Consider the following 24850-nt stretch of genomic DNA (forward strand, 5'->3'; position numbering starts at 1 on the left):
CGAGATTGGATGCCTTGCTGTCGGCGATATAAGGTCCAATAACGGACCTTATAGATAGTAGCAGCACGTCGGAGACTTAATTTTGGGTTATTTTGAATAGCTTGAAGTGCTAGAAGTATTCTAGCCTCATTACTAGGGCCTGACATATTAGGTGGTTGTAAATCAATTGATCAAATAGAAAGATGTAAGGTGAGGGATTTTTGTTGCACTTGCTTGTCTGTTGCACTTGCTTATCAAACACGTTATAATTAATATATAATGACTTAATATTATCGCAATGCCAACGTTATATAGTTATTCCTTTCAAGAGATATGGTTATATCACTTCACCTAAGTAGATAAGGTCAGGACTGTATCTTAAATACTTTTATTAATGCTCTACTTGCGCCTTTACGTGCGTTTATCTTTCGGTGCGCGATCTCTTCTAGCTACTCTGCCCCGCGTCTGCAATATTAGCAGGAAATAAACGGTAATAATTATCGATGAGTTGTCTAGTCGTATTAAGTTCAGTACCCCCTTCTATGCCAGCACTACTCATCAAACCATTCCTGCATGGCCTTCAGATGTCTCCAGTCATGCCCATCCAGCCCAAGGCTCCAGGCCATGATGCTCCTCACGCCGCGGCTCTTGGCTAGGGTGGTAATCTCCTGAGAGATAAGCTCGGGAGTGTCCCAAGACCAGAAGATGCGATCGTCAGCATCCCAGTACCACTGCGCACCAGCGTCCTCATCGGTACGACCCTGCTCCAGCGCCTTGTGGAACGAGCTGTAGAGATCAGGGCCTTCGCAACGGCCGTAGGCCGACTGGCAGCCAGTGCAGTGGGCGTCTGTAGTACCGCTGCTCGGTTCATCAGCTATCTCCCGTCGCCGGAGTTTCACGTCACCACTCACCAGTAGCCAGCCGAACTGCAGCAAAGGCCGTCAGGGCACTTGAACGAGGTACCAGCCCCGCAGGTCTGATCAGGGGAAATCATCAGACTCTCGGGGGGGGACACAAAGTTGGCCTCCTCGAAAGTCATAGATCCGGACTTGCCCGTGTCGCTACCGTCCTCGGGGTTCTCAAGAAGCTCGACCGGGCATCCAACCGGTTCTTCGCATGTATATCCCTCTTGGGTTGTGAACCACTTGGCATAGAATGGGAATCCGACGGCTAACTTAAAGGCGGGGAAGCCGAGATCGATGTAGCGGTCGATGGCCAGCAGGGTTGCCTGGATTGACGTCTGGTGGGTGGTGTGCTCGTCTCGGCGGTTCATGAGGTCGTAGGTCATCACCTTGGAGTGTTAAACTAGTTCCCGAACTGTCATAGTTGTCAGTCACTCACATTAACAAAGTCGACGGCCTGGTTGATTTTGGGAACTTGGCGGGGTGTGAAAGCGATCATGTCGCGCCTTAGGCCAGGGACAGCAATCGAGAGCTCCTTATCGCCGATGGCCGCCTTGACCTCCTGGAGGAGGCGAGGGAAAGCATCGATCTCGGATGCCTTGCTCTGGTTTGGGACGCGCTTATAGTCCTCGCCGTTGCCGCCGGGGTATTCCCAGTCAATATCTACCTTGATTAGCCGGAGTACGCACCGTCAGATACATTTGGCGTACCGGCGCAGTCGAAACCTAGTCGGTCTAAGGTGCTAGCGACGTTCCTTGCAAAGTTGTGACGAGACCCGTCGGTTTTCACAGCTTCGCTAAAGCCCGCATTATCGCCCCAGCCACCGATGGCCAGGCAGACTTTTACACTGCCGTCGACGAGACCACGAACCTCGCTGACTGGCTGGAAGGGTGTATACTCGCCCGCCGGCTGCGATGAGAAGATGGAGGAGTTGGCGAATGACATTATCTCCTCAGTGCCCACAAGCCTCAATTCTCGTACTGACAGCGGGGTCGGTCCAATTAAAATGCGTCAAATAAGAGGTAACGTACATGATAAGCGAGTGTTACAAACAAGCGAGTGTTACAAAAATCCCAACCTTTAAGATAGGAATAGCCGTAAAAACACAACAAATCGTCCAACCAACCAAAACTAATCGCTATACTCTTCTTCAGATATCGCTACAACTATTTGACATGTTCTTGCATTATGTCCCGTCTTTCCGCATCCTCCACAGCGCCTTTCCCTCGGCCTCGCTGACCCTCCTTGACCACCACTTCTCGACGATTCGCCCTCTACCCGCCCATCTACACTAATCTGATCAATTGCTCCCCTTGCTTCTCCTACTATCATCACTCCTCCTTTCTGTAATCGGGTCCTTTTTGCCCTCCGGCGCCGACTTAGCAGGTCATTTGCCTGTCGAAGGTCGCGGTTCTATGCCCTTAATAAGGTATTCTCATGCATCATTGCCTTTGTTCCCTTAGCAAGTGACTTGAGAGCTCCTAGGATCGACTCTGGAGAGCTACTTTTATGCCTTCTGATTCGTCTATCGAGGTATTTAGACTGAGATTCGGCCTCAAGGACCGTCTTTGGCGTCCTTGAAACCCATGTGGTAAGGGGGCCGGCCTCCTCCTCAACCGGCGTCGGGGTCCGTAGCTGCACATCAAGCTTCGAAATCACGCTTTCTGCGTCAAGTGGAACAAGTCCGGCCCCTCTAAAAGCCGCCTTGATGGCTTTCTCCGTCATAGTGGCCTGGAATGCGGCGTAAAAGGCGGCAAAGAACTCGGTCTTGGAAACGTGGGTTATCGAGCATCGGATCAGATGCTCGATTTCTCGACCGTATGCCTTCTTGAGTAGGCTAAAGTACCCGACATCAAGGGGCTGAAGCAGGTGAGACGAATGAGGCGGCATACAGAGTGTAACAATCTTGTTCGCCTGGCAATATTTCTCAAACTCGAGAGAATGGTGACTTTCATGGCCATCGAGGATCAGAAGACGATAACGACCAACCGATCGCGTCTCTGTACACCGGTCAAAGTGCTTCAGCCATTCAAGACCTAGCTCATTATCGGTCCAGCCATTGGGAGATGTTGCAATAGCCCAGTCATCCGGAAGGTTGCTATCCCGGTACCAGTTGGCGAGGTGATATTGGCCCGTACCAATGATGAACAGCGGGATCGCTCGGCCTTCCGCATTGATCGCCTGGATGACGGTAATCCATTCCCGGTTTCCAGGCTGCACTGATTTCGGCTTTTCACGTCTTTCAGAGCCTGTGACGACCATTCCGCTTGCAATAACGCCCATCATAAAGCCAACCTCGTCAAAGTTGTAGATATTAGCTAGGTCAATACCGTATTTGGCGATTGTGTTCTCCACGAGCTTGAACCACTTTTGAATCGCAGCTGAATCTTCGCATTTGGCCCTCTGGTAGTCGTATCTACGAAAGAAACGCGTCTTGAGCTCATCATGTCGCTTGACGAAGTTGGAAGCCCAACGCTTGCCGACGGGTGATGCGTTCCGGTCGGCGAGCAGTCGGTTGGCCATTTCTTCCACACCGCGCAGTCGCGGGGGAAATCCTCGCGAATCTAAGTCAAGAATGAACTGAACTATGGTCTGTTCCTCTAGATCAGATAGTTTCCGTGATTTGGGGGTAGTATCGTGTCGAGACTGTATGCCCTTGTGGCGACGCCATAATCTCATAGGATCAACTTTATAGATCTTTGCGGCGCGTCGGAGAGATAATTTTCGGTCATTTTGAATGGCGCGAAGGGCGAGGATGATATTAGCTTCATTATTAAACTCAGACATATTGGGCGGTTAAGAATCAATCCACGAAGCGGATGTGTTGTAGGTTGAGGGATTTTTGTAACACTCGCTTGTTTGTAACACTCGCTTATCATGTACGTTACTTTATTGCCTAATTTCTATTATGATAGAAGTACCAGCGATTCCTGTTGTTACGAAGAGGAACCTTACACACGCTACACCAGTAATCAGTCTGCCCCCTTCTCGCATTGCCGTCACCCTCCCCAAGTGGCCTCCTTTTTTGGCCCTTTGACCTCACTTGGCCTTGCCGAAAGCCCTGACAAGCAAAGCAATCCGACCTCATCTTCCGGCGGACAAGAAGGTGCTCTTTTTGCTGTATTTCAGGGTCGGATTCGTCCCCTGCGCGATACCTCTTCCTTGACTGACTTTCTTCATGATATGTGTTGAATAAGGCGTTGCAAATGCACTCTCGCCACTCCCTTTGAGTCGCATATCTCTTTCAATTTGGCTGCGGACCGTGTAGTTGAGCAATATAGCTGTTGATAAGGGCCACATCAAGAAGGAAGGTCCAACAAAGTGCCTGCCAAGGGCCGCGGCGGAGGGGATGATCATACGCATAATATGGCCTCAACTGGTCACCTCGATCAACATGATTCATTTCGTCGTTGTAAGCAGCAGCAACTGTCGGGATTTTTATCACCTTGAAAGCTTCGTCACAAAAAAAAAAACGCTGTATCGGCTTGGCTTCTGACTTCTTAGAAGACGGCCTCTTCCTCTTTCGATCGACTCGCTCATCGCCCGTGAACACAGTAGTCAGGAATAACACAAGGCAGTTGTCTTTCCAAGCTATTTGGTTGACCTAGAAGTACGGCACATAGATAAATTAGTAGGGATTTCACATACAAAAAGTGTCTGAAGCTAGTACCTGATTGTCAGGGGTTAGGATCACCTTGACTTGGTTAAACTCGTAGCTGGTTTTGGCCCCCCCCATCAGCCTTCTTATCTTGTTGTAGCTCCTTATGGATGCCGCAGTTAGGGCGAGCCGTGCCTGTGGCCCCGTGGCCATGTGTGCGGAGGCTGCGGAAGAGATCTGCCGACGAGAAGAGGTTATCCACAAACACGTGTTATGTCGCTTTTGGCAGCATATTTGCTAGGGCAACAACGACGCTCTGGGTCGAGTTCAAGGCGATAGGCTTGTATTCTGTAGCAGGCTTCTTCCCTGCGGCCTTGGCTGCACCCCTGCCTCGACCGCCTCTTCGCCCTCCCCGGCCTTGTGTGGATGACTTCGGTGGGGGAGGTTCAACGCCAACGGCGCCGTATTTTGCTTCCCCGATATGCCATAGCCACCGGATAAAGAAGCCCTGTTGAGCGATAACCCAGATCTTGAACCCTAGGGGATCCGGCTTGCCCTTGGCAAGCGTTGTCTCATTTGACCGGCCTGTGTAGCGAATCATACACTCATCTACAGCTAAATGAGAGCCCGGAACGAAGATCTCTGCGGGCACGGCTTGTATATGATTAGAACACTCATCAGCAGCTTGGAATACCTTCGGAAGAGGTGCGGTCTCATCGATCTTGCTGTGGTCGAAGGGACGAAGGTGCCGGTGGATGAGCTGAAACTTCCGATACGGCATGAACTTGATGATTAAGTGCTCAGGGCGTTGAACACCCGGCTGGGGGGTACTCCAGTGGCTCTTAATCGTTCTTTCCTTATATATACCTATATAAATTAGTATTCCAAGCCATACATATACTTCTGCAACTGAGGTTCCTTCCCATTTTCTCAGACTTGCCGTTCTCTTCATTGGGTGCTTCCAGCTATCAACAACGCCGTTTTCTTTGAGCCACGTGACCCAGACCTTGGTGTATTGAACCCATTTTTCAACAAGGGAAATAGGAAGAAAAAGTTGGAATAGGCGCAGCGGCGTTGGGGGTAGTGTGTTGATGCGAAAGCTGCGTGTTTCTATGGGGAAAGGCTCGAATTTGGTGTCGCGGTCTGTTTCGGCCGGAAAAACAGCTATCCGGGTCGGGTCATTTGGATGTATACGGCGACTGTGATCTTCTTTGATAAAGCTACTGTCATCATAGGCGCTGACAACATGTATCTCTTCTAGAACTGGCGGGGAATTCATTGATAACTTCACAATAATTTGTATGGTGTTTTGGCCGAAATTGCTTCATTGAACTAACTTTCCGTACCCTGCTTGTATTGTCGTCATGACCGGGGTCATGTGGGGCGAGGTACGAGATCGAGGCTTGTGGGCACTGGGGAGATAAGCATATGTGCACATAATGACAAGTCTCCTTCTCGCCACGATTTTCCGCACGGTGCGGACTTGCTCTATAAGGTCAATGGGATAAAGATCATACGCGAAATCGTGATTTAAAATGGTTTATCCCGTGAGGAAGTGAAACAGTGATACCAAAGGCTGGTCAAGCTAATTCTATGCGCCAGCTTGTCCCCGTTCCTGATCAGGGCCTAAAGACCCAGTTTTATCAACCACTGAGCGCCTCATAATAGGAGCTGTGCTTGACCATTCAGAGGGCGAGGCGTCACCCACCTGATAATTTTGACAGGGGATTAACGCACGGACGTAGAGTGTGTAATTTATTAGTAAATTGTCAGCGATCCTTTGAACAGTAGGCGATTTTTTTCTCTAGCGTCTTGTCGATCAACGATGCATTCGAAGGGTCCTTGAGAGTTTTGCGAGCTGTTGGACGTGGCGAATAGAACAGCAGTCTTCTTCGAGCTACCCCTCGCGCGAACGATCTCACAATCGATCCATTTCCCCCTTTATAGGTCGACCCGTCGAGACGCCTTAAACTGAACTTTTTCCTTGGGCTTAAAACTTGAACGCTGCGATCTCACCCTCCCGGCTTGCGAATCTTTCCATCAGCGCTCCCCTCGTGGGCTGATCCAAGGCGGCTCCGAATCCTTGGTTACTCTCCCCCCCTTGCGGCCCCGCTCACGGATACACCGCTCCGCGTTATCCTGGCGCGGCCTCATTTTCGCCATGTGCCAACATTGTGCGCAGAATAGCCCCCTGGTAAGCTGTTCCTGCTCTTGGGTGATCCCAGACTTGACCAACGCCACCTGCAGATGATAGCCGGCGAGAAACTCCTCACCTACCTCGAAGCTGATTCCGCCAAGAAGACATGGACCCTCAAGTTCTGTGCCGACCTCGAGGCCAAGCTGATGATGATTCTCTCTCGACGCCTGAGAAGTGACGCCATGAAGTTCCTCGATCCCAACTTGATTGCCCCGGAGGTGATGGCCGATCATTTGGTCAAGGACATTGGCTTGGACTTTGACTACAAAGACGAACTTCGCTCCGTTGTCATTCGTAAGTGCTCCGTGTGTATGACAGTGTTGACGACTTACTGACCTGATCCAGGTGGCCTGTTGGCGCAAGCCAAGGGGACTCTTTCGGATGTGATCGCGTGGGAGGCCATCTTTAAAGTTGAAAATGGCAAAGATGAGAACCTCTTTCAGTGGAGAGTCGGTTTCATCCTCAATGACATGACGACCATCGAGAACGCCAAGAAGTATATCAAGGACAAGCGCGCCGAGGAGAACGTCGTCTATCAGTATCGGCTGAGGCTGGCGATGTCGACCAGAGTTCCTCTCCCCATCACTACCAACCTTGCTCAGCCGCAGTACACCACCCAAGCTCCTGCTTCAGTGGGTACGTCCCAGCCAGCGACTATGTCTCAACCAGCTACCGCGTTCCAACGCGCACCCGCACCCCAACCATTGAGTGTTGACACTCAGCGAGCCCAGGGCTTTGTGGAAGGTCTAGATAGCATCTCTGCCTCTCATTCAAGCCTCGACTTCGGGTCTGCCGCTAACCCTATCACCCTGGACACCGATGAGGATGGAGGTCCCTCGCGATACACCCACGCTCACGCCCCTCGCGTGTCTTCACCTCTGGCAACTGTCTCTCCGTACACGGCTGCTGATCTAGTCGCACAGAAGTCGGCTATTCCTCGTACGCGACCTGAGACGGGCTTTCATCAGCCGATTGCCACCAACGCACCTGACAACCGTCAGTCCGCAGCCAAGCTGCCCAAGCGTCGACCCTCTGCTACCTCTACTAGAGCCGCTCGGCCTCCTTCCCGCCGCCGAGGTCGTCGGACCAATGCCAGCTGAATCAGCCCATCACATTTGTGGTTGATATAGCTGTTCGCCTGTGAACACAGGAACAGGCTTTCTCTTTTCCTGGCTGAAGTTTGGAAGATGGACCGGGTTCTTAATAATGAAGGAAAATAGTGGTAGAGAATTTAGCGTCCGCCTTCGACTCGGACATGGTTAACAGGCGGACCCCTAGCTCCTGTTCTTATGCCAATTAGCTCTCCTACATAGACCCGAATCATGACCCTGGTATACCTAGTCTCATCACTGCATCGCGCTATCTTCTGGCGCAGTTATCCCATTGAAAGCCGGGCTTCAACACATCATAGCATTATATCCTAATCCTGACACAAGGGCCTTTTTTTAGTCCTTCTGCCTGCCTGCAGGCTGTGGGAGAAGACTGATACCTAGCTGGATCATGAAAGGTTGTTCAACGCATTCCAGTTAGTACGGATTTAGTATTTCTTTATGCGAGAGACCTTAGACTCCAGCTCCATATCGCACTTAGCCGGCGCCCAGAATCGATGCGTGTCTAGGCCCCAGATACGCCAGGATCCCAAGGTGGCAATCTTGCAGCCCAGCGTCAGAATCCGGTTATTTCTCTCCTCCAGCATAGACCCCAACTCTAGCTGCCACCATAAAAATTCAGTAATTAGGTTACGTTCTTCTGCGGTGGGTTTTGATGCCGTTATGCATTGATAGCTGTATCTTTGGCTGTTGTGGCTGACGGTCTCTCGCAGACTCGTCATTGAAGAAAAGAATCGGTTGGCGCTGGGCGGTTTGGGCTCTTGCTCAATACTAGGTCAAACGAGGTCATAATACTCTCGGAACGGGGATCAGGACACCGGGCGACCTTGTATAGTACGAAAGCTGTCGTAAGGCATTAGGCCCTCCACCACCAGTACATGAGCTCTAAAATCCGCTGGGGAAGATCTTATCAACAGGCCCGACTGCTTTTCGAAGGACGATTGATAACGCAAAGGTCAAATAGAGCCTTAGTCAAAACAAGCTGTCGGATACAGTAACAACCAAACTTATATGGGCCCTATATCCTGACAAGGAGACTCCTCCCAGCCTCACTTATACTCTCGATGACCATGTCTGTTCCAGGTCGTCTAATTCTCTCACCAGCGCTAGTTTTCTCAGCACTGAAGATTACATCTTAGACCCTGCGGTTCCAGCCTCCATTGACAGGCTTGACGAAGCTGATCGACAAGGGGCAAAGGCAAACCACACGTCCAGGTTGGAAAATGCCCCGCTCACTGTGCTCAGAAAGGATGAACTCAACCATACCCACACCTTCCAGTAGGACACTCAGGGGTACACGCGCGAGGAAGGCTTCACTTCTAGGAATGATCTTGAGAGACATAAGAAGAGCGTTCACTGGGATCGCTCAAATAATGATACTATGTTTATGTGCTCCCCTGAAGCCTATGGCGACAGGCGTAAGCTCCGGCCCAGAGCAGACAACTTCCGCAAGCACGTACAGCGTGTTGATGGGAAACATTAGGATTCTGATGATGACATCACCCAGTATCTTGAGTGGTATGTGAAGGTCCTCAGCCCATCTCCTTGGTTCTGACATGGCCTTAAGGGCGTGGGAGGGGCGCTATGACCTGTGTATAGGGCCAGAGCCCGCGTTCCGGTTCCTGAAAAGCTAGCCTTCTTTTCACCTCCGTCTCTGTTTAGCTTTGGTTGAGCAGGATGATGGACTCGGCTAGCTGCCTGCGAGAAGTCTGTCATCGTGGATGATAAACCGCGCGTACGCATGGGCGAATTCGGGCCCTAGCGTAGACGTTAGTGAGGCAGCCTACCATATTACAGCAGAGAGCCATCGTGGGCAGGATGGGGACTATGGTAGCTAGCTCCCGCAAGCGATGCGGCTCTTTTTTTTACCCCCCGTCTCGCCCCCCTTAGCAGTTTTATATTCTTATAGCATGTAATCAATCTAGCCAAGTATCGTTGAGGGGCATGAAGTTGCAAATTCAGCCCTTCGCGCATGCCTTGTCGCCTCTTAGTCTTAACTCCCATAACTGCATAGGTCTTCGTCGCTCTTGGCCTCGGATACTATGCTTCATTTATCTGGGACAGGGCACTTGGCCAGTTTATTTACTATGAAACGTTATCAAGTGGCCACGATGAACGACCGAAGTTATGCTTCCTTCTCTGGAGACAGGTTCTCGCCGGTCTTTGCCTCCCCTATGACTTCTCTCTCGTTCGTCCCTAGGAAGGCAAATTCGTGTTCGGGGAGAAACATTGAAGAATTTCTACTCTGCTGGACCTCGGTCGAGTCTTGTTCTGGCCTGCATCGGGAATCTAATATATCAATCACGGATCTAGGCGGTGACTTGCCGACGCAAGGTACATGTGGTTGCATTGAGGTCATATGTGGTCATTGCAGCACCTAGTACCCGAAAGGAACGTAGAATTATGCTGTTCGATGTATATGGGGGGAGGTATATCCCAGAGACGCTGTTGGCTGGCTCATCTATCTTGCATGCTGGCGCCGTGCCGACATTGAATATCTAGCCACATATTAATATGTGCAGTGGTTAGTTCTCACTCGCAGCTGCCAAAGTGCATGCTGCCGATCTACCTGTCTGTTGACTCCGCTCCATTCCCCGTGATGCGCCATGCGACTTAGAGTAGGCTCCACGTCAAGCAGGCGAGACAGTATGAGAAGCTGGCTGGGCCCGCAAGAAAAGGGGACGATGAAAGGGCATCACATGCGGCTGAACCATGGGCTCTCTGCGTTCTGATCCAGCTGGCGCATCGTTTTGGTTCGGTACGTGGCTGGCAACCGACCATTGTTTGGCACGAAAGGTAGGGGCCGGCTGGGCAGTCTTCTTAGTGGCCAGGTTCCACGTCCCTTCTGAACCCCACTCTGATACGCTTGTTGCTTGAGCCCTGGATGATCAAGCTTTCCCTGGCAAAACAGGCCGCCGAGCGGGATCAATAAGCTATGGGCGAGTTCATACGCAAGGTTGAGAGGGCTTAATAATCACACAATATACATTCACAACCAGAGGTATATTAACAACACAATGATATTAGATTGCCAGCTTAGTCTATGATATCTCTGTCTCCCTTGCCACGTCTACGAAGCGTAGCCGTTCTGATTAACGCTCCAAATATTAATGCCTGATCCCTCTGCTGCCCACAGCGGCTGTTGGCCATACTGTGCCGGGAACTGTGATGTTCATTTTGCGGTACAAATCATCGAGGGTTTAAAGAATATGGCAAGTCCACATAGGAGATATATCCGGGTCGGGGCGCTGCTGCCTTTGATAAATATTTGCCCCTGCCTGTCAGTGTTTGCCCGGTGGCGAACAGCTCTAATAACCTCGCCCGGCACGAAGGAGCACCAGCAATTCACCTCCCCCTTTCTCTATCACCAGCCCATTTTATTCACCGTCTACTCGTTCACCTCTCCTCTCCTCCATTCACCTCGCCCCCTTCACTCCTCCAAGCTTGCTCCTTCGCCTCTGCCCTTACCTATCCCTTATCCTCTAATCCACCGCACCACAAAGAAGTCCCCGAGTCAACACTCCGCCTATTCGCTTCCCTCATCGCAAGCATCGCACCGGCATCGCAAGCACAAGCGGCGCGGCGGATCCATCTCTACCTACAGCCCTCCTCTACAAACGCCAGTCGCCGTGACGGTATCGGCCGCACACGAAGCCATGGAGACCATATCGCGGGCTCGTGCCGACCCGGACTTTCAGCACATCCTCCAATACGTCAGAAGCATGGTAAGTCTAAGAACCAAACCCGCTCCCCTTGCCTCAACCTCCCTCATCGCACCGCCGACTATGCCCAAGCACTCGAGTTGCCTCGCAGCTATTCTCGCACTAGGCCGTTGCCCTCACTCTCTTTTCTCGCGCCTCATATCGACCACCGTCACGCTTCCTTCCTTCCTCTCCCACTTCCCCGGTGCATCGCACCGCCAGTCACACCACGCGCGTCATCGCGTCCGGTCGGCACGACAAAGCCAAGGGTGAGGTCGACGGCCTGTGACAGAACCTTGAAGATGCATAGTCAGCAGTGATATTCATTGTGGAAGGACCTGTCGAGCTGAACATCCGAGCCACGTTCCTCAAGCTCAGTCTTATGTCTCAGTTAAACCATCGAGGGCCGGGCTTCAACGATGACAAAGAACACGTTACCGACACATCATAGCATCATATCCCAATGCTAACACAGCGGAGCCTCTGAACCGACTCATGCTACACAGAAAAGTTTTCAAGGTGGCAGAGAGGACTTCGTCCAGAAGGAATCAGCAATCAGTGTCTCGCAGATGTCCATAGCTGGATATATGAACTGGAATGCACCCGACAATGGTTTATTGGAAAAACCGAGACAGAGGAAGAATACTAATATGCTTGTTCACGACTCCTCGGCATACTGAACAACCCCGTACATACTCACCCACATCGTCAACGAGGCCCTTCCAGTGGAACTTCCTCTGGATTAGGTCCAGCGTGCGGCCAGTACCACAATTCCCTGCAAGCGGGTCATCATGGTAGAGTTCTGGAACCTCACACCGCGTATGCTCGTCTAGAGGTACATAAAGGCGGGTTTTGAACCGCAGAAGGCCATCGGGCTTCACTGTACTGTTCACCCTGGTAGCCCTTGATCGTCTCTTAGGTCCATTCGTCGTGTTTCTGCGAGTACCTCACGACTTCATTGCGCGGTCGGGAGGCCTCGTCTTCATATAAGTCCTCTGAACATGGCCCTCCTAGCCTGTTCTTCAGAGACCAACTGTTCGCAACCAGTATGGTCCCTAGCCCACTCTGCCAATCGCTTTGGATCCGACTCTTCTTCGCCGGGGACTGGTTCTTCCCTCGCCGGGTCCTGTTCGCTCGGGACTTTCTCTTGGAGGGGTTCATCCCCTGCTTGGTCTTCCCTGGACGCTTCTGCAGCCTCCTCACGAGTCTTCGGGGATATGAGGAAATCGTCGAGATACACGATGCATACGGTATTGACAAGACCTTGAAGAGATTGGCGTATGTAGTTCTGGAATGGAGCCGGCGCGTTGGTGAGTCCGAACGGCGTCACCGCGTACTCAAAGTGCCCATAACGGGCGAGGAAAGCTGTCTTCCACTCATTTCCCTCTGCAATGCGGATACGGCGGTATGCGTCTTCCACGTCGATCTCGGCGAAGAACTGGGCTCCCGGAATACACTCCATGATCTCCGAAACTAAGGGGAGAGCGTGGCGATTCTAGATGGAAACCTGATTGAGCCCCCGGTGGTCCATGCATAGCCTGAGGCTCCTATCCTTCTTGTGCCCAAGAAGGATAGAAGACCCCGCTGGGCTGGTCGAGGGTCTGATCCGACCCGAAGCCAGGTTCTCCTCTTAGTGCCACCGTAACTCTGTAAGCTCTCCTTGCGAGAAGGGGTAGGTCGGTCCAAAGAGCGGTTGCTTGCCTGGCAGGGGGAGGTCGGTGGGCTTGTGGTCGTGAAACTCCCGGGGAATACCATCAAGCTGGTCTGAACAACCATAGGTCCGATCCCCTGGCAGTATAAAGGTCTCGTCGGCTTGATTGATAGCAAAGATCCTCGCTAGGTTCTTGAATTGTCTTAGACTTTAGTCTCCTTCCAGTCATGTCGCTACCACCATTTCTTTGTGGCATGGTTCATCACGAATCCTTCATCAATAAGCACCAGCTATTGGATTCCACAAACTTTGGCGTAGTGCCCCCGTAGGACACGCCGGACAGCATGCTACAACTCCACGCACGCGGTCAACTTGTCGTCGCCAGTCGGTTGCACGATGGGCGCCTCCTTGATGACATGCAATATCTCGCGAGGGAGTGCTGATGATGACGTGTGAATGGATCGACCATATCTTCCAGCAGCCACGCCCCAAGTGGACATTCCGCAATTGAGGACGTGCGCAATGTGGCTTAGGCCTAAGGGAAAGCTGATTGGACATACTGCAGAGCGCTCCTCAATTGCGGACGCCTTATCGCTTAGTTACTAACTTAGTACACAGATGAATGCGCACACCTGTGTGCACAAGACCCACTAGGAGGGTAATGCCCGACGCCCAGTTGGGTGACTCAAGCGCCAGCATTGGTCTTGCTCGTTGGCATCTATATTAGGCTTGCCTCATTACCTTCTCTCCCTTTTTCCTCTGCCTTTTTACCCAGTATATTACTTTCGTGAACTCTCGCTGGGATAGGAAGAGTCTTATAGACGACACCATTACCAAGCCCGACAACGGATCAGAATTCTGTACGCATTTTCAATATCCGACTCGCTAAGTGTGGCCGACATGAGACAACAAGCGCAACTTCGCACTCCTCACTCAACGTCAACAAGCCAAGGTTCCAGCAACAAGGCCAGCTACACATGCCCACTTCCAAGGTCTAGTCAGGAGATAACCCCTACCCGGACCTGGGCATCCGCCGCACCCGCTTCATCGTCCTTAGAGGACAGATGGGACTCTTCCTCGTCAAGTGGCGGCACTCACAGCGATTCTGAGCAAGAAGGCCAGGAGGGAGATTATATTCTTCCTCAAGACCACCAGTGGCAGCGATTCAGGCCAGAGCTCCTACGACTGGCACATACCCGGCTCAAGGAGTTCAGATCTCAGGTTCACTATCATACCTCACCCCGAACTCGGCTTGGAGCGGTCAAATGGCAGCTGGAGCCTTTAGAAGCTCAAGATCCCGACGATCCGGAGCTGGTAGTGCTCTCTCCCCAGCGACGCAAGATGAGAACTCAATTCCATCTTGCCTGTCCCTTCTATGCATCCGACCCGGGAAAATACGAGCAATGCCTTCTTCTGTGCAACCGGCCGTCAATCGAGGAGATCATCGATCATCTCGCAGGGCACCACAGAAAGCCCTTTTACTGCTCGAGATGCTCTGAGACTTTTGAAACAGTAATCAGTCGCGACAGGCATATCCTGGATGGAAAGTGCGAGCTGCTGGATCCAAAGCCCATGGATGGAATCGATCAATCTCAGCGAAACAGGCTGTGGAAAAATGACAGACGGTACCTCGATGAGAATAAGCGCTGGCGACGGATATGGACAGCCGTCTTCCCTTCGCAACCGCCTCGCTCGCCGTACCTGGACCAAGGCCTCGGGTTAGAAGTTTCAATGGCTCGAGACTCTTGGGTGACCCACGGATGGCAATGCGTTTCCGGGGTTTTGATCAGGGAAGGTTATCCGGGCGAGTGCAATGGCGAAGACGATGGAGCACAGAATGCACTATGCGATCTAGTCCTAAAAGACCTGCTGGAGGACATCATTGGTGGATGGACAGCTGCTGATTCTTGTTGAATGGTCGACAAAGGAGGGGATTCACTCGCGGTTAGAGACCAAGGTATTCAACGGCGTGCTTAACGGGACCTTCGGTCACGTCGCGGTAGCCCATCTATCTCCATTTGAGCGTTATTTCGAAGGGAACAATCACTCCCCTATTATTCATGCGTTCAGTTTTATTCACGCTTCAGGCTCCTTTTCATAGTAACCATTTACTTATCGAAGAAGGTATTTTTCTGCATGTGGACGACTAACATGGTCTAAATCCCCAGCGCCCCCGAAGTCTCAGATTTTGGGCGCACTGAAGAGATGCGATGGCTTGCTATCTAGGATGAGACATCCCTCAATAGCCTGCTGGACTGGTTACACATGTGCAGTGGCAGCAGCTTTTTCGATGCTGATACGAAAATTAGAGCCCATACTCATATCAGCCAGAATAAATGAGGAAGCAGAAGATGCTACGCGATGCCTGTTTCGTCTAGAGTGTCTCCTAGCTCGGCTCATACCACATGAGCATGCGCTGGTTTCGCAGAAGCAAAACTCAGGGATGCTCCGCTCCCGGAGTGCATGAAGCTCTCCTCAATTGTGGAGAATCGACAGTCGCCCCGTCAGGGACCGAGCCAGCGATGAGCAGCAAGGAGATAGTGACAACGGGACGGGTGGGAGCGGATTAGCATGAGGGTGACCCAGATGGAGAATACTGACAAAACGCTATATCCAGCGCCAGCACTCTTGACAACCTCGCCTCCGTCAGGATTTCAGGGCGACTGGATGCTCCACGAGTGTCGGACGATATTGCAGGAGGTTCGGGTGACGAGAGACTGCTGGTGCAACTAGAAGGCCCTAACATGGTGAGTGACGGGGCTAAGCTGGCTTTTGCTGTAGGTACCAACTGACTTCACGATCGAGCAATTCGTCGCTGACGTGAGGCTGAATGAAGTAGCCATCAAGGTCGAGAAACACAAGAGCGCTGCCGGTGGCCGCAAAGAGGGCGAGGTTTCATGTGGATAAAGGAGGCTGGTGAAGACCAGGGGTAGCGAAGCGGGGGCCCAATACCAATAGCTGAAAACGAGCCATTGAGGCCGTTGAAGAGGCACGTGGGCAGTAAGGCTGTTGACAATGATCTCAATGAGCGACTTTCTCGGATTGAAAAGATAAATCGTGGAGTTACACAAGGTTATGCAACTGAAATCGAGGCTTTTTTGACACCGCGGGTACTAGCAGTCATCGGGGCTATGATGTTCCATGCCGCTTTTTCGACCCTCGACTTAGGCCAACCATGCATTGAAGCTGGTTTATGATCGGGAACGCCTATTCGGGGTAAGGACATGCTGTGGCAATGGATAAAACCTAGCTTGGCTGCTGTACCTGCTGAAAGGTATCTTTCATTTTTGCCGCAATTGGCGATGCGACACATACAGCTTTACGCCCTTCTCTCTGTTCTTCCCTTCCCTCTTACTCGGAGCTATGTCTCCCCCCCCCCAAGACGCCCACGGCGTCACGGCGTCGACAACTGGAGATAGATTACGGGATCTCCATCTGCCGTATCGCGGCCTTCGTTGAATGAAGATGGCAGAAGACGGCAGTCCCGCAGGGGACTGGCTGGGTGGACCTTTGGGGGGGGAGGGTTCCTCCTAGCCTTGGGCATGATACTGTTGCGTTCAACCGCGCCCGAGCAAGTTTAAGTGTAAGGAGAAGGAGGACTCATCAAATGTTCAATTTCATTTGCATCGATCCCGTTTCTCTTTGTCGTCAGCCAAGCCCCTACCCTTTCTCGTCTGCAATCTTCTCAGTTGCCGATCCAGGATAGCTGATGACATAGCAGCTCTCGGGCTAGACGAGACGATATATCACAAAATAACCCTAGAGACACGCCTGCCATCCACATATAGGGCCTTGGACTAGGTTTCACCAAGAGATGACCTCCTCTGCCAACGGTCCTCAATTGTCTCTCCTTGTAGTAGTTATGTTATACAATAATGCCCCATAGATCCACCATATTTCCACTCCATCTCCACAGGTGATGCCCGCCTGACCCTCTCCTTCAATCATAATATAGTTCTATCCCTGGTCTGTTGTACTTGAGATTTACGTCTCGACTATTCTCATCTTAAACCAAGTCTGTATCCAAGAAGCGGATAATCGAGTCCCAATCCCAATCATTAAAGAGGTTGCCATCTGGTGGGCTAATAATTGACTCATACCTTGAGTCGGTAGACTGTGCATGCGCCTGTGAAGAGCTCTGAGTTTCAAGCAGGGGGTATTGCGGTTGTGTCTCCAGGACGGGCAAGGGAGGTTGGTTTTGACCACTTCCCGGCCCGGACACATCCAGGTTCAAGTTTGAGTCAGCGGAAGCGTACATACAACCTGTCAGCAGGGTGTCATTGTCCAAGCTGTCCCAGATGTTGCTGGCAAGGTCCTCAAGATACGGCCATTGCTCCCCTCCAGTTATGTACACGAGAGCATCATCCGAGTCATTCTCGTCAGATAAAAAATCCCAGTCAAGCACCGAAGGAGATGCTTGTCCCATTTGAATCTGCCCCACACCATCAAATGGCGGCGCTTCCGGGGAACGACCCAAGGCCGAACTCGTGGGGGTCAGATACTGAGCTCGCGTGTCAGGCTTCAACTCAGCCTCGATAATGCAAGGCGGCCGCAGAAGGCTATCTCGTGGCCGACCTGGCTTTGCAAACTGGGCTTGTTCCCCCCCCGTCATCGACTCATTTGGCCCTTCCTCGGGCCATTCAATATTCAGACCTGGGGTTTGTCGCTCCGTGTTCGGCTGCTTTGGTCCATCTGGCTGCGAGAGCACCTGCCGCACCGCAGCCTCCACCTCACTTCTGATCAATTGTTCCAGCTGTGGGTCCGCTGAGAACTGAGTTGGATGCTCCAGGTCGGCCATCGCGTTGGCCGTAATAAGCTTCACCAGTCTCGATTCCGGCGCTATCAGCCGCCCCGAAACAATCCCGGGCAGCTCTTTTATTAACACCTCTTGATAAACATCCGGAGATACCGACACCTCTGGTTCATAGTCTGGATTATAGTCAGCCTTGGGTTTTCATCGACCAGTGCGGATGGCTCACAAGGGCTGGGAATTCTTTTAGCCTCTGGGAAGATGATCCTGTATATCGTACACCACCTTCCCTCCTCGTCCCGAGAGTTCTGATACGTCTTTCTGCTTCTCAACTCGTTCTCTTGTGCTTGGTTGATGCCATGGGACGTCGGTGGCGGCTCTTGTCGATATGGATTCTTTGAACCCTCGTTGGTCACGGTCTGGGTTCTGGGCCCTTCGGGGCGATCGCCGCATTGAGTGTCTGATATCATATGTCGACGAAATAGATGCTCCCTATAGATAAACCATTAGCCCTTGGAGGCATTATAGGCATCAGCTGATACTGACCTGACTCTGCGGACGCTACCCCAGCCAGGTCCCATGCATGTCCGTGAACTCATGAATGCTTGCCGATCATACTTGTAAAAGGGGCAGGCGAACTTTCTGTTGATAGACTCCTCTCCTTCGCGATTTGTTTGCTTACCGCCCTCGGGCCTGCTAGCCCCTCCGTCAAGCTCGTCATAGTTGTCGTCTGGCGTTTCCGCTGTCTCTTGCCTTCTTCTCTTGTAGGGCTTGTTTACCGCATTTGAGCCTCCTTCGTAAGGAGAACTCTGGTGGTTACTTGATGCCTGCCTTTTTGGTGGCTTTTTCGAGGACTCGCCGTCCACTGGTGCCCTTGCATTATCGTTCTCCATTCTCTTGACATAGCCGTCATTATCTTCCAGGTCCCTGGTGACAGAGCATGGCTGGCCAGACGAATCCAAAGTAGGGGTTGAACGGTTAAGGCCCAAGGCTGTCTGGTAGGTCATTTTGCACTGAAAATGCGGCGCCGAAGGCTCGGTGCGCGCACCGCCTCCATGGCACTGCTTGGTTTCGATTATTTATCCGATCGAACCTGAACCAATGCATCTGCCTGTCATCCGTAGCTCAAGGAAAGGTGAAGAGCAAAGAGGTTGGAGAAGGTTTGAGAAAGCTGCACGAGGAGAATAAAAGTCCCAGATGTGTGTCAGCAGAAGCCAAGGCGTATTCTGTCAACAAATACTCCGTACGGGGAGCGACAGAGAGCCTTGGCCTGTGCAAAAGCCGTCGTCCGTAGCGTGCGTAGCTGTTGCAAGGTCTCTGCGACAAGGGAAGGGTCCACGCTAGAATTTGCCGCCAGTTGCCTGTGTTGAGCTTGGCAGAGGTCTTCCCAGGGTGGTGGGGAGACTTGGGTCGGCTGTAGGCGGGAAGCAATCACGTCGGGTCTCACACACATGAAGTGACGATGAGATGGTCCAGAGAATCTCGAGCGATCGATTGATTGACGTCGAGGAATACTCTAGAGGACTATGAGGCACCCACCCGGCACCCAGCCCAAGGCTAATTCGGCCTTGAAGTGGCGGGGCGGTCTCCTCCGTTGTGTAATAATCACCGTCGTGTTATTACAGTATGTTGTTACGGTATTGCAACCGTCACCCATGGCGCCATATCGTTCCAATGAAGCTTTTCTCCTACATCTCCGCTCCAAATGACTCATCCGTAGCCATGGGCAGGCGACCCATACGCGCATAGACCTTCTTGGCATTTGTTAGAGAAGCTTTGCTGAGGCTACCATGACGTCATTCATTGCGATTAAAAACCTAACCGGTTTACTATTGTGTTGTTTAAGTTTGGGTGCGAGCTCGGTTGTGTTATATGGCCATGTTTTTTCTGTTGAATTGCGCCAGCCGGGGACGAAACACACTGTAATTGGCCCAGTAACAAAACTCTCGCTACGAGTTCGGGGTTTTTTTCCTTGCCCCGCTTCTTCGAGCCCAGGCCGGGATATTTGCAATCTAGGAGTCGGGACAGTAAGTAAGTACCTAGGGGCCACATCCACACCAGATCCGGGCTCACTCTATGTCACCACACAGTCAAGACTGTGTGAGGCTCTAGGCTATCGATAATATTAGGGAGACCTAAAGCGAGTTTTAAATTGGTGTGAATATGGCCCCTACTTACCCTTGCGGCCGTAGTAGTAATATTGACTTGGGGTGACATAAGAGTGAGCTCTGAACTCCATTTGGCTCCTAAAGCTTATTGTGAGCCGTTTTGAGCTTCTGTTTTCTTTTTATCCCCCCGCTGGCTTTTTAGGGCTTGAGCCATTCAAAATCTCTCCAAGTCGCCTCTATGATGTCCTTCAGACCACCCACTACAGTAACAATGTCGCGGCTTCGGAAATGCGTCCATGCTCGACTGGTGGGCGTCGCGGTAGCCGCCACCCTAACCTCTGTTTGCATAGCCTGTGATACACTGGCAAACACCTTCCGCCGACCACCGCCAACATCCTCAACCATACAAAAGCGCGGCTCTTTCCCTTCCAAGATCTGGCAGAGCTGGAAGGATGACTCGGAGAACCCGACGGATCGGACAGCCGGCTTCCCTCGTTAATGGTGTGTCATGAATCCCGATTGGCGTTATGAACGCATCACTGATGCGAATAGTGACACCTACGTCCGCGAGCATTTCGACGCACCCATATCTGACCTGTTCATGAGCCTCCAGGACCCGATCCTAAGAGCGGACCTCTTGAGGTACCTGGTTCTGTTGCGTGAGGGCGGCGTATGGGCGGATATCGACGTGTATCCCCATCGGCCTGTCTCGAAATGGGTCCCAGAGCAGTACCAGGATTGGGTGAACCTAGTCATCGGCATAGAGAACGACCATTATAAAATTTGGCCCGGTTCCCCGTACTCCGTCCAGTTATGTCAGTATACAGTGCTGGCCAAGCCAAACCACGCGGCCCTCAGGATGGCTGTTAATCAGGTGACACGAGACCTCGGCGAGCTGCTTGCGTCCAAGGGACCCGAGGAAACATTTACGTTTGAGGATGTCATGACCACCGCCGGGCCGTTCGCCTTCACCCACGTCATCATGGGCTACTTCAAGGAGATGATGGGCGTGGAGTACACTGGCCACGAGCTGGATAGACTCGAGGAACCTCGCTTGGTTGGCGATGTGTTGGTTCTGCCTAGGGACAGCTTCAGATGGCTGCCACATGACAACTCGCATAAGGAGGGAGACCCGAGCATTCTTGTGGAGCATTTATTTATGGGGTCGTGGCGACCACCCATACCTAGACTATAATCCGCCCCAACCTTATGGTCAAGCCATGGGACCGAGGCCACCAATCTCACTAGCAACAGAGTTTTGTAGAGCGCATCTCAGGTGGAGTGAATGGCTCTTGGGCTAAAACTTGAGGACAATGCAGATTCTTTGATGGCCTCAAGGTTTTCAAGAACATCCACGCTGAATGCCTCATGTTCGAGGAGGATGTGGAATTATGCCCTATAAACAAGTTGCTCGCTGGTAATCGATTTCGATCTCGTCAGTAAAGAGGCCCAGGGGTGACCCGTCAAGGGCTGTATTTTAGATATTCTCGGGCTCAAAGAGCCCAGGGTAGTTGTTCGAGTGGCAATCCGCCAGCGTGTACTCCGTATTTGCGGAGTACCGCATCGACTCTGGGCTCTTCAATCAGCTGCTGTACTTGATGCATCACTAGCAGATCTTAGGGCTCTATAATCTTTCAAAGCCTCAATCGCTATTAACTTATTGGTTGGCTCTTTGGTTACCTGATGCGGCCATACTGTAACGCGGTCATTGCCGCGAAGTGAGCTGTCTGTCGCCGTGAAAGCTGCGAGAGAGCTCTGGAATCGAGGCTTGCAAGGGTATATACTCCCGCTGGATTGGGTCAATTTGCTGAGTCGATACAGTACTCCGCAAATGCGGATGTTGTAAACATCACGTCCACGATTGTGGACCGGTCCGCAAATTGGGCTTCTATCTACCGGTACAAGACAATAGAATACTCATCACAAGATATAATAAAACAAAGTCATTTGTCCTCCATTACGAACACGATGGATGCTATTCCTCATTTGAAAGAGATGCGTTTTGACGGAAATCACGACTCTGGACCTTCGTGACCTCCCGCCATGGTATTCTCTCCAGTGCATTTAACTTCCTTTGGCCGCTGCGCATGCACGTGTTCCCCTACCCGAGGTCTGGGTTCCCTGGTGATCGGTCCTGGGCCTTTTGCCTAGAAGTGTCAGAGGGGTTTGAGCTTCTGACTGCTCGGGCGGTGGGTCTTGAACTGATGGTAGAGGCGTGCGAATAGCTTCTGATGACTTGGGCGGTGGGACGCGAGTGACAGTATCGTCCAGTACGCCACACTTGCCACACTGGCGCAGCGCCGTAGATTTGGGGTGATCTCTACGCGGCATGTGGTTCATCGATATGGCGATGCTGAAGCCCATGTTGCAGACCATATGAAGCTGGCCGTACGCATGGAGCATGAGGTCGCCAGGCCCTTAAACCTTGATCTCAAAATCGATACCTTCTCTCTCAAGTATCAAAGGGGATATCAGAAGAGACTAATGCCCGACGCGTTGGCTACACCCATTGCAGTCCCAGTTCTTGGCGACAAAGGCCTCAGATTTCTTTGTGTGATGCATCTCAATGCAAGTCCAGAGTTTGACTCCCTCCAGCACCAGGTTGGCAGAACGCAGGCCGCAGGGCGATTCATCCTCAGAGCAATTATAGTCTTCGATATGGAACCGGTTCGCGGATTTATCTCCGCCAATGTGCCAGTATGGACGGTGCAAGTCGAGGAGTTTCGGGTTTTCTAGTATCGCTGCTCCTGGATTTAGCAGATCCCCGTATGGAAGATCCAGATGGCCGGTAAAGTATGGAACAATGCCCTCTGGAGGGTTGTCGAAGTAGTCGTCAAGCCACTTCCTGGCCTCCTCCTTGGTCGGTATCACCACCTTGTCTGGAAAGTCCGGGAATGCGAAGTGGGATCGAAGTTTCGATATATAGGCATGCATGTAGCCCTCGCCTTTTGGCCCGGGCACGAATCTATAGGCGGTGAATTGCCAGTCGGGTTTTTGTCGCTGCCTTGAGAGTTTGGCCTGGTTGGGAGCTGCATGGTTCTTCCCTCGGGCGTAGCGCCATTGAATGGCGATTGCATGTTGACCTGTGCGCCGGCACCTTGGCCAGTTGGGTTTGCGGTCGTGGGCTGTGTTTGCTGGCTGGCCTCGGTCCTGTCGCTGCCAGATGGAGATCCCCTGCTGACTGGCCCGCCGCCCGTGTCGTCCTCCGGGGCTGAGGGCCGCGCCGACCGGTGATTAGCGGCGGTAGACCCGGCGTTGCCTTCTCCCTGAGCCACATCGGAACCGCCCATGACTACGTCCTCGTCCTCCAGGCCGCTCGCTTCTATCTCTGGCGTGTGATTCGTGGCCGGGATGTCGCCTTGGTCGTTGACTGTGGCCTGCCTGGATGCGGATCGTGGCGCGGTAACCACGCAACCAAGCTTCACGGTAGGTTCTCAGTGCGACATGAGAGGAAGCAGGCCGTCCCTGGATCTTTCCTCCTTATTTCAAGGCTATTATGGATCTGCAAGGAAGCCTCCTGGCATTGGTGGCTTGCTGGCCAGCACGGCCTTACCGGCAACAGCATATCCGACCCTCCATGAGTTCCCCAAACCCCGCGAGAGAGCAAGGATTGTTAATTCCGGAAGGGAGTGGAAGTAACTAAATGCTATCGAGCTCCAGAGCTACAAGCAAGTCAACAGATAATTTGGCGACGCCGTGTGCGGGACCTGGCTCCTAAACTTACGATGGCTAATTTTCACAGCGGTTCTAATAGCGACAGGCTCGTAACTATCCCATAAGCTAGCATGGAGCTTCAGTAAGGGATACTAGTACAATCATGATACGGGGGGGAGTCAACGGAGTCTTACCACGAGATGGATATATCGGTGTGTGCGAGGGAGAATGCAGAGGCAGCAAGTAAACCTCCCCCTGAGGGAACCAAGCACCGCGCATGTGTCGGCCGCTCACTCTCTGCTGCTTTCTCCCTGCCGTTTGCCCCTTACCTCTAGGCCATCCTACGCTCCCGCCCGCGCCTTCTGTTTCCGCCTCGGGGGTTTTGGGGCCCCGATCGAACCGGCCACCGTCAAAAACTGAGCCGGCCCCAGTCCCTACGATGGCCGTGATATGTGTTGGGCCTCGCAATGCCTGAATGCCATCTTGTTGTCGAGCCAAGAGACGACATCTGGCGCTGTGACCTTGCCTGTTCAGGGCTCTCGTGTCCACCCACACCCGTCGTCCCTTTGGTTTGCCGTTGGCAGTCTTCTAAGCCGCAAAGACGAGTGCTGCGAAAGGAGACGGCTTCTCCGGCTTTGGTCATGGCGGGAGCCAACAGGGCGGCCGTCTAATTCGTGGACTGGTAGGTTCCTTCTTGGTCAAGCTCCTCGATGTTCCCCAGCTTCTGCTTTCGACAGAACTCGAGCTCCCTGTCAGTCGTGTTGATGATGGTGGCTCCGGGGGGGGGGCCTGATGACCGATGACGGCTCCCGTCGATGGCGGGAATGGCCCACAGAAGGCGAACGATCTGTGCTCGGGATCCCCCTTCCGCATCGCGGGAATCACACGTGTCTCCAGGGCGGATAGTGACAGGTCGTACGGCGCTGGCCCGCCGAGTAATACTTCTCCGAGTCAGTACGGCTTGAAAAGGGACAAAGAAGTCGTGGGGAGTAGCGCAATGAAGCCGGCTCTGCGTGTCCTGGATATCGATCCCATGGGGAATCAACCATCCGTTGCCCAGTGCCTTCGAGGGCCACGGTGGAAGCCTCTCGTCTCACGAGCGCATAGCGGACATTCTGCGAGTCGTCGGATGCCTCAGATCGGGCGTCAGTCGTATCCGAGTCGTCGGCATCGCCTTCGGAAGCAGCGGAGGTCGAATCCC

The 24850-nt window shown here is 52.4% G+C and overlaps 5 protein-coding genes across 5 annotated transcripts; 2 read left to right on the forward strand and 3 right to left on the reverse strand.

Moving 5' to 3' along the window:
• Positions 1-530: 530 nt before the first annotated feature.
• On the reverse strand, positions 531-1826 carry LRP88_11561 (uncharacterized protein; the record flags this gene model as incomplete). The annotated part of the gene is made up of 4 exons (XM_083247987.1): positions 531-837; positions 891-1270; positions 1321-1544; positions 1592-1826. The coding sequence occupies 4 exons, from the start codon at positions 1824-1826 to the stop codon at positions 531-533; spliced, it is 1146 nt and encodes a 381-aa protein (XP_083096266.1).
• A 468-nt stretch (positions 1827-2294) lies between these two features.
• On the reverse strand, positions 2295-3404 carry LRP88_11562 (uncharacterized protein; the record flags this gene model as incomplete). Its single annotated transcript, XM_083247988.1, has 1 exon — positions 2295-3404. One exon carries the CDS (start codon positions 3402-3404, stop codon positions 2295-2297), a length of 1110 nt encoding a protein of 369 aa, XP_083096267.1.
• A 3236-nt stretch (positions 3405-6640) lies between these two features.
• On the forward strand, positions 6641-7776 carry LRP88_11563 (uncharacterized protein; the record flags this gene model as incomplete). The annotated part of the gene is made up of 3 exons (XM_083247989.1): positions 6641-6673; positions 6727-6970; positions 7022-7776. 3 exons carry the CDS (start codon positions 6641-6643, stop codon positions 7774-7776), a joined length of 1032 nt encoding a protein of 343 aa, XP_083096268.1.
• Positions 7777-12468: 4692 nt separating this feature from the next.
• LRP88_11564 (reverse transcriptase family protein) lies at positions 12469-12948 on the reverse strand (the record flags this gene model as incomplete). Its single annotated transcript, XM_083247990.1, has 1 exon — positions 12469-12948. One exon carries the CDS (start codon positions 12946-12948, stop codon positions 12469-12471), a length of 480 nt encoding a protein of 159 aa, XP_083096269.1.
• Positions 12949-20503: 7555 nt separating this feature from the next.
• LRP88_11565 (nucleotide-diphospho-sugar transferase) lies at positions 20504-21190 on the forward strand (the record flags this gene model as incomplete). Its single annotated transcript, XM_083247991.1, has 1 exon — positions 20504-21190. One exon carries the CDS (start codon positions 20504-20506, stop codon positions 21188-21190), a length of 687 nt encoding a protein of 228 aa, XP_083096270.1.
• Positions 21191-24850: the final 3660 nt, after the last annotated feature.

The sequence above is a fragment of the Fusarium phalaenopsidis genome (assembly GCF_050370095.1).
Source record: "Fusarium phalaenopsidis strain FUZ10S chromosome Unknown contig_32314, whole genome shotgun sequence".
Classification (NCBI taxonomy): Eukaryota; Fungi; Ascomycota; class Sordariomycetes; order Hypocreales; family Nectriaceae; genus Fusarium; species Fusarium phalaenopsidis.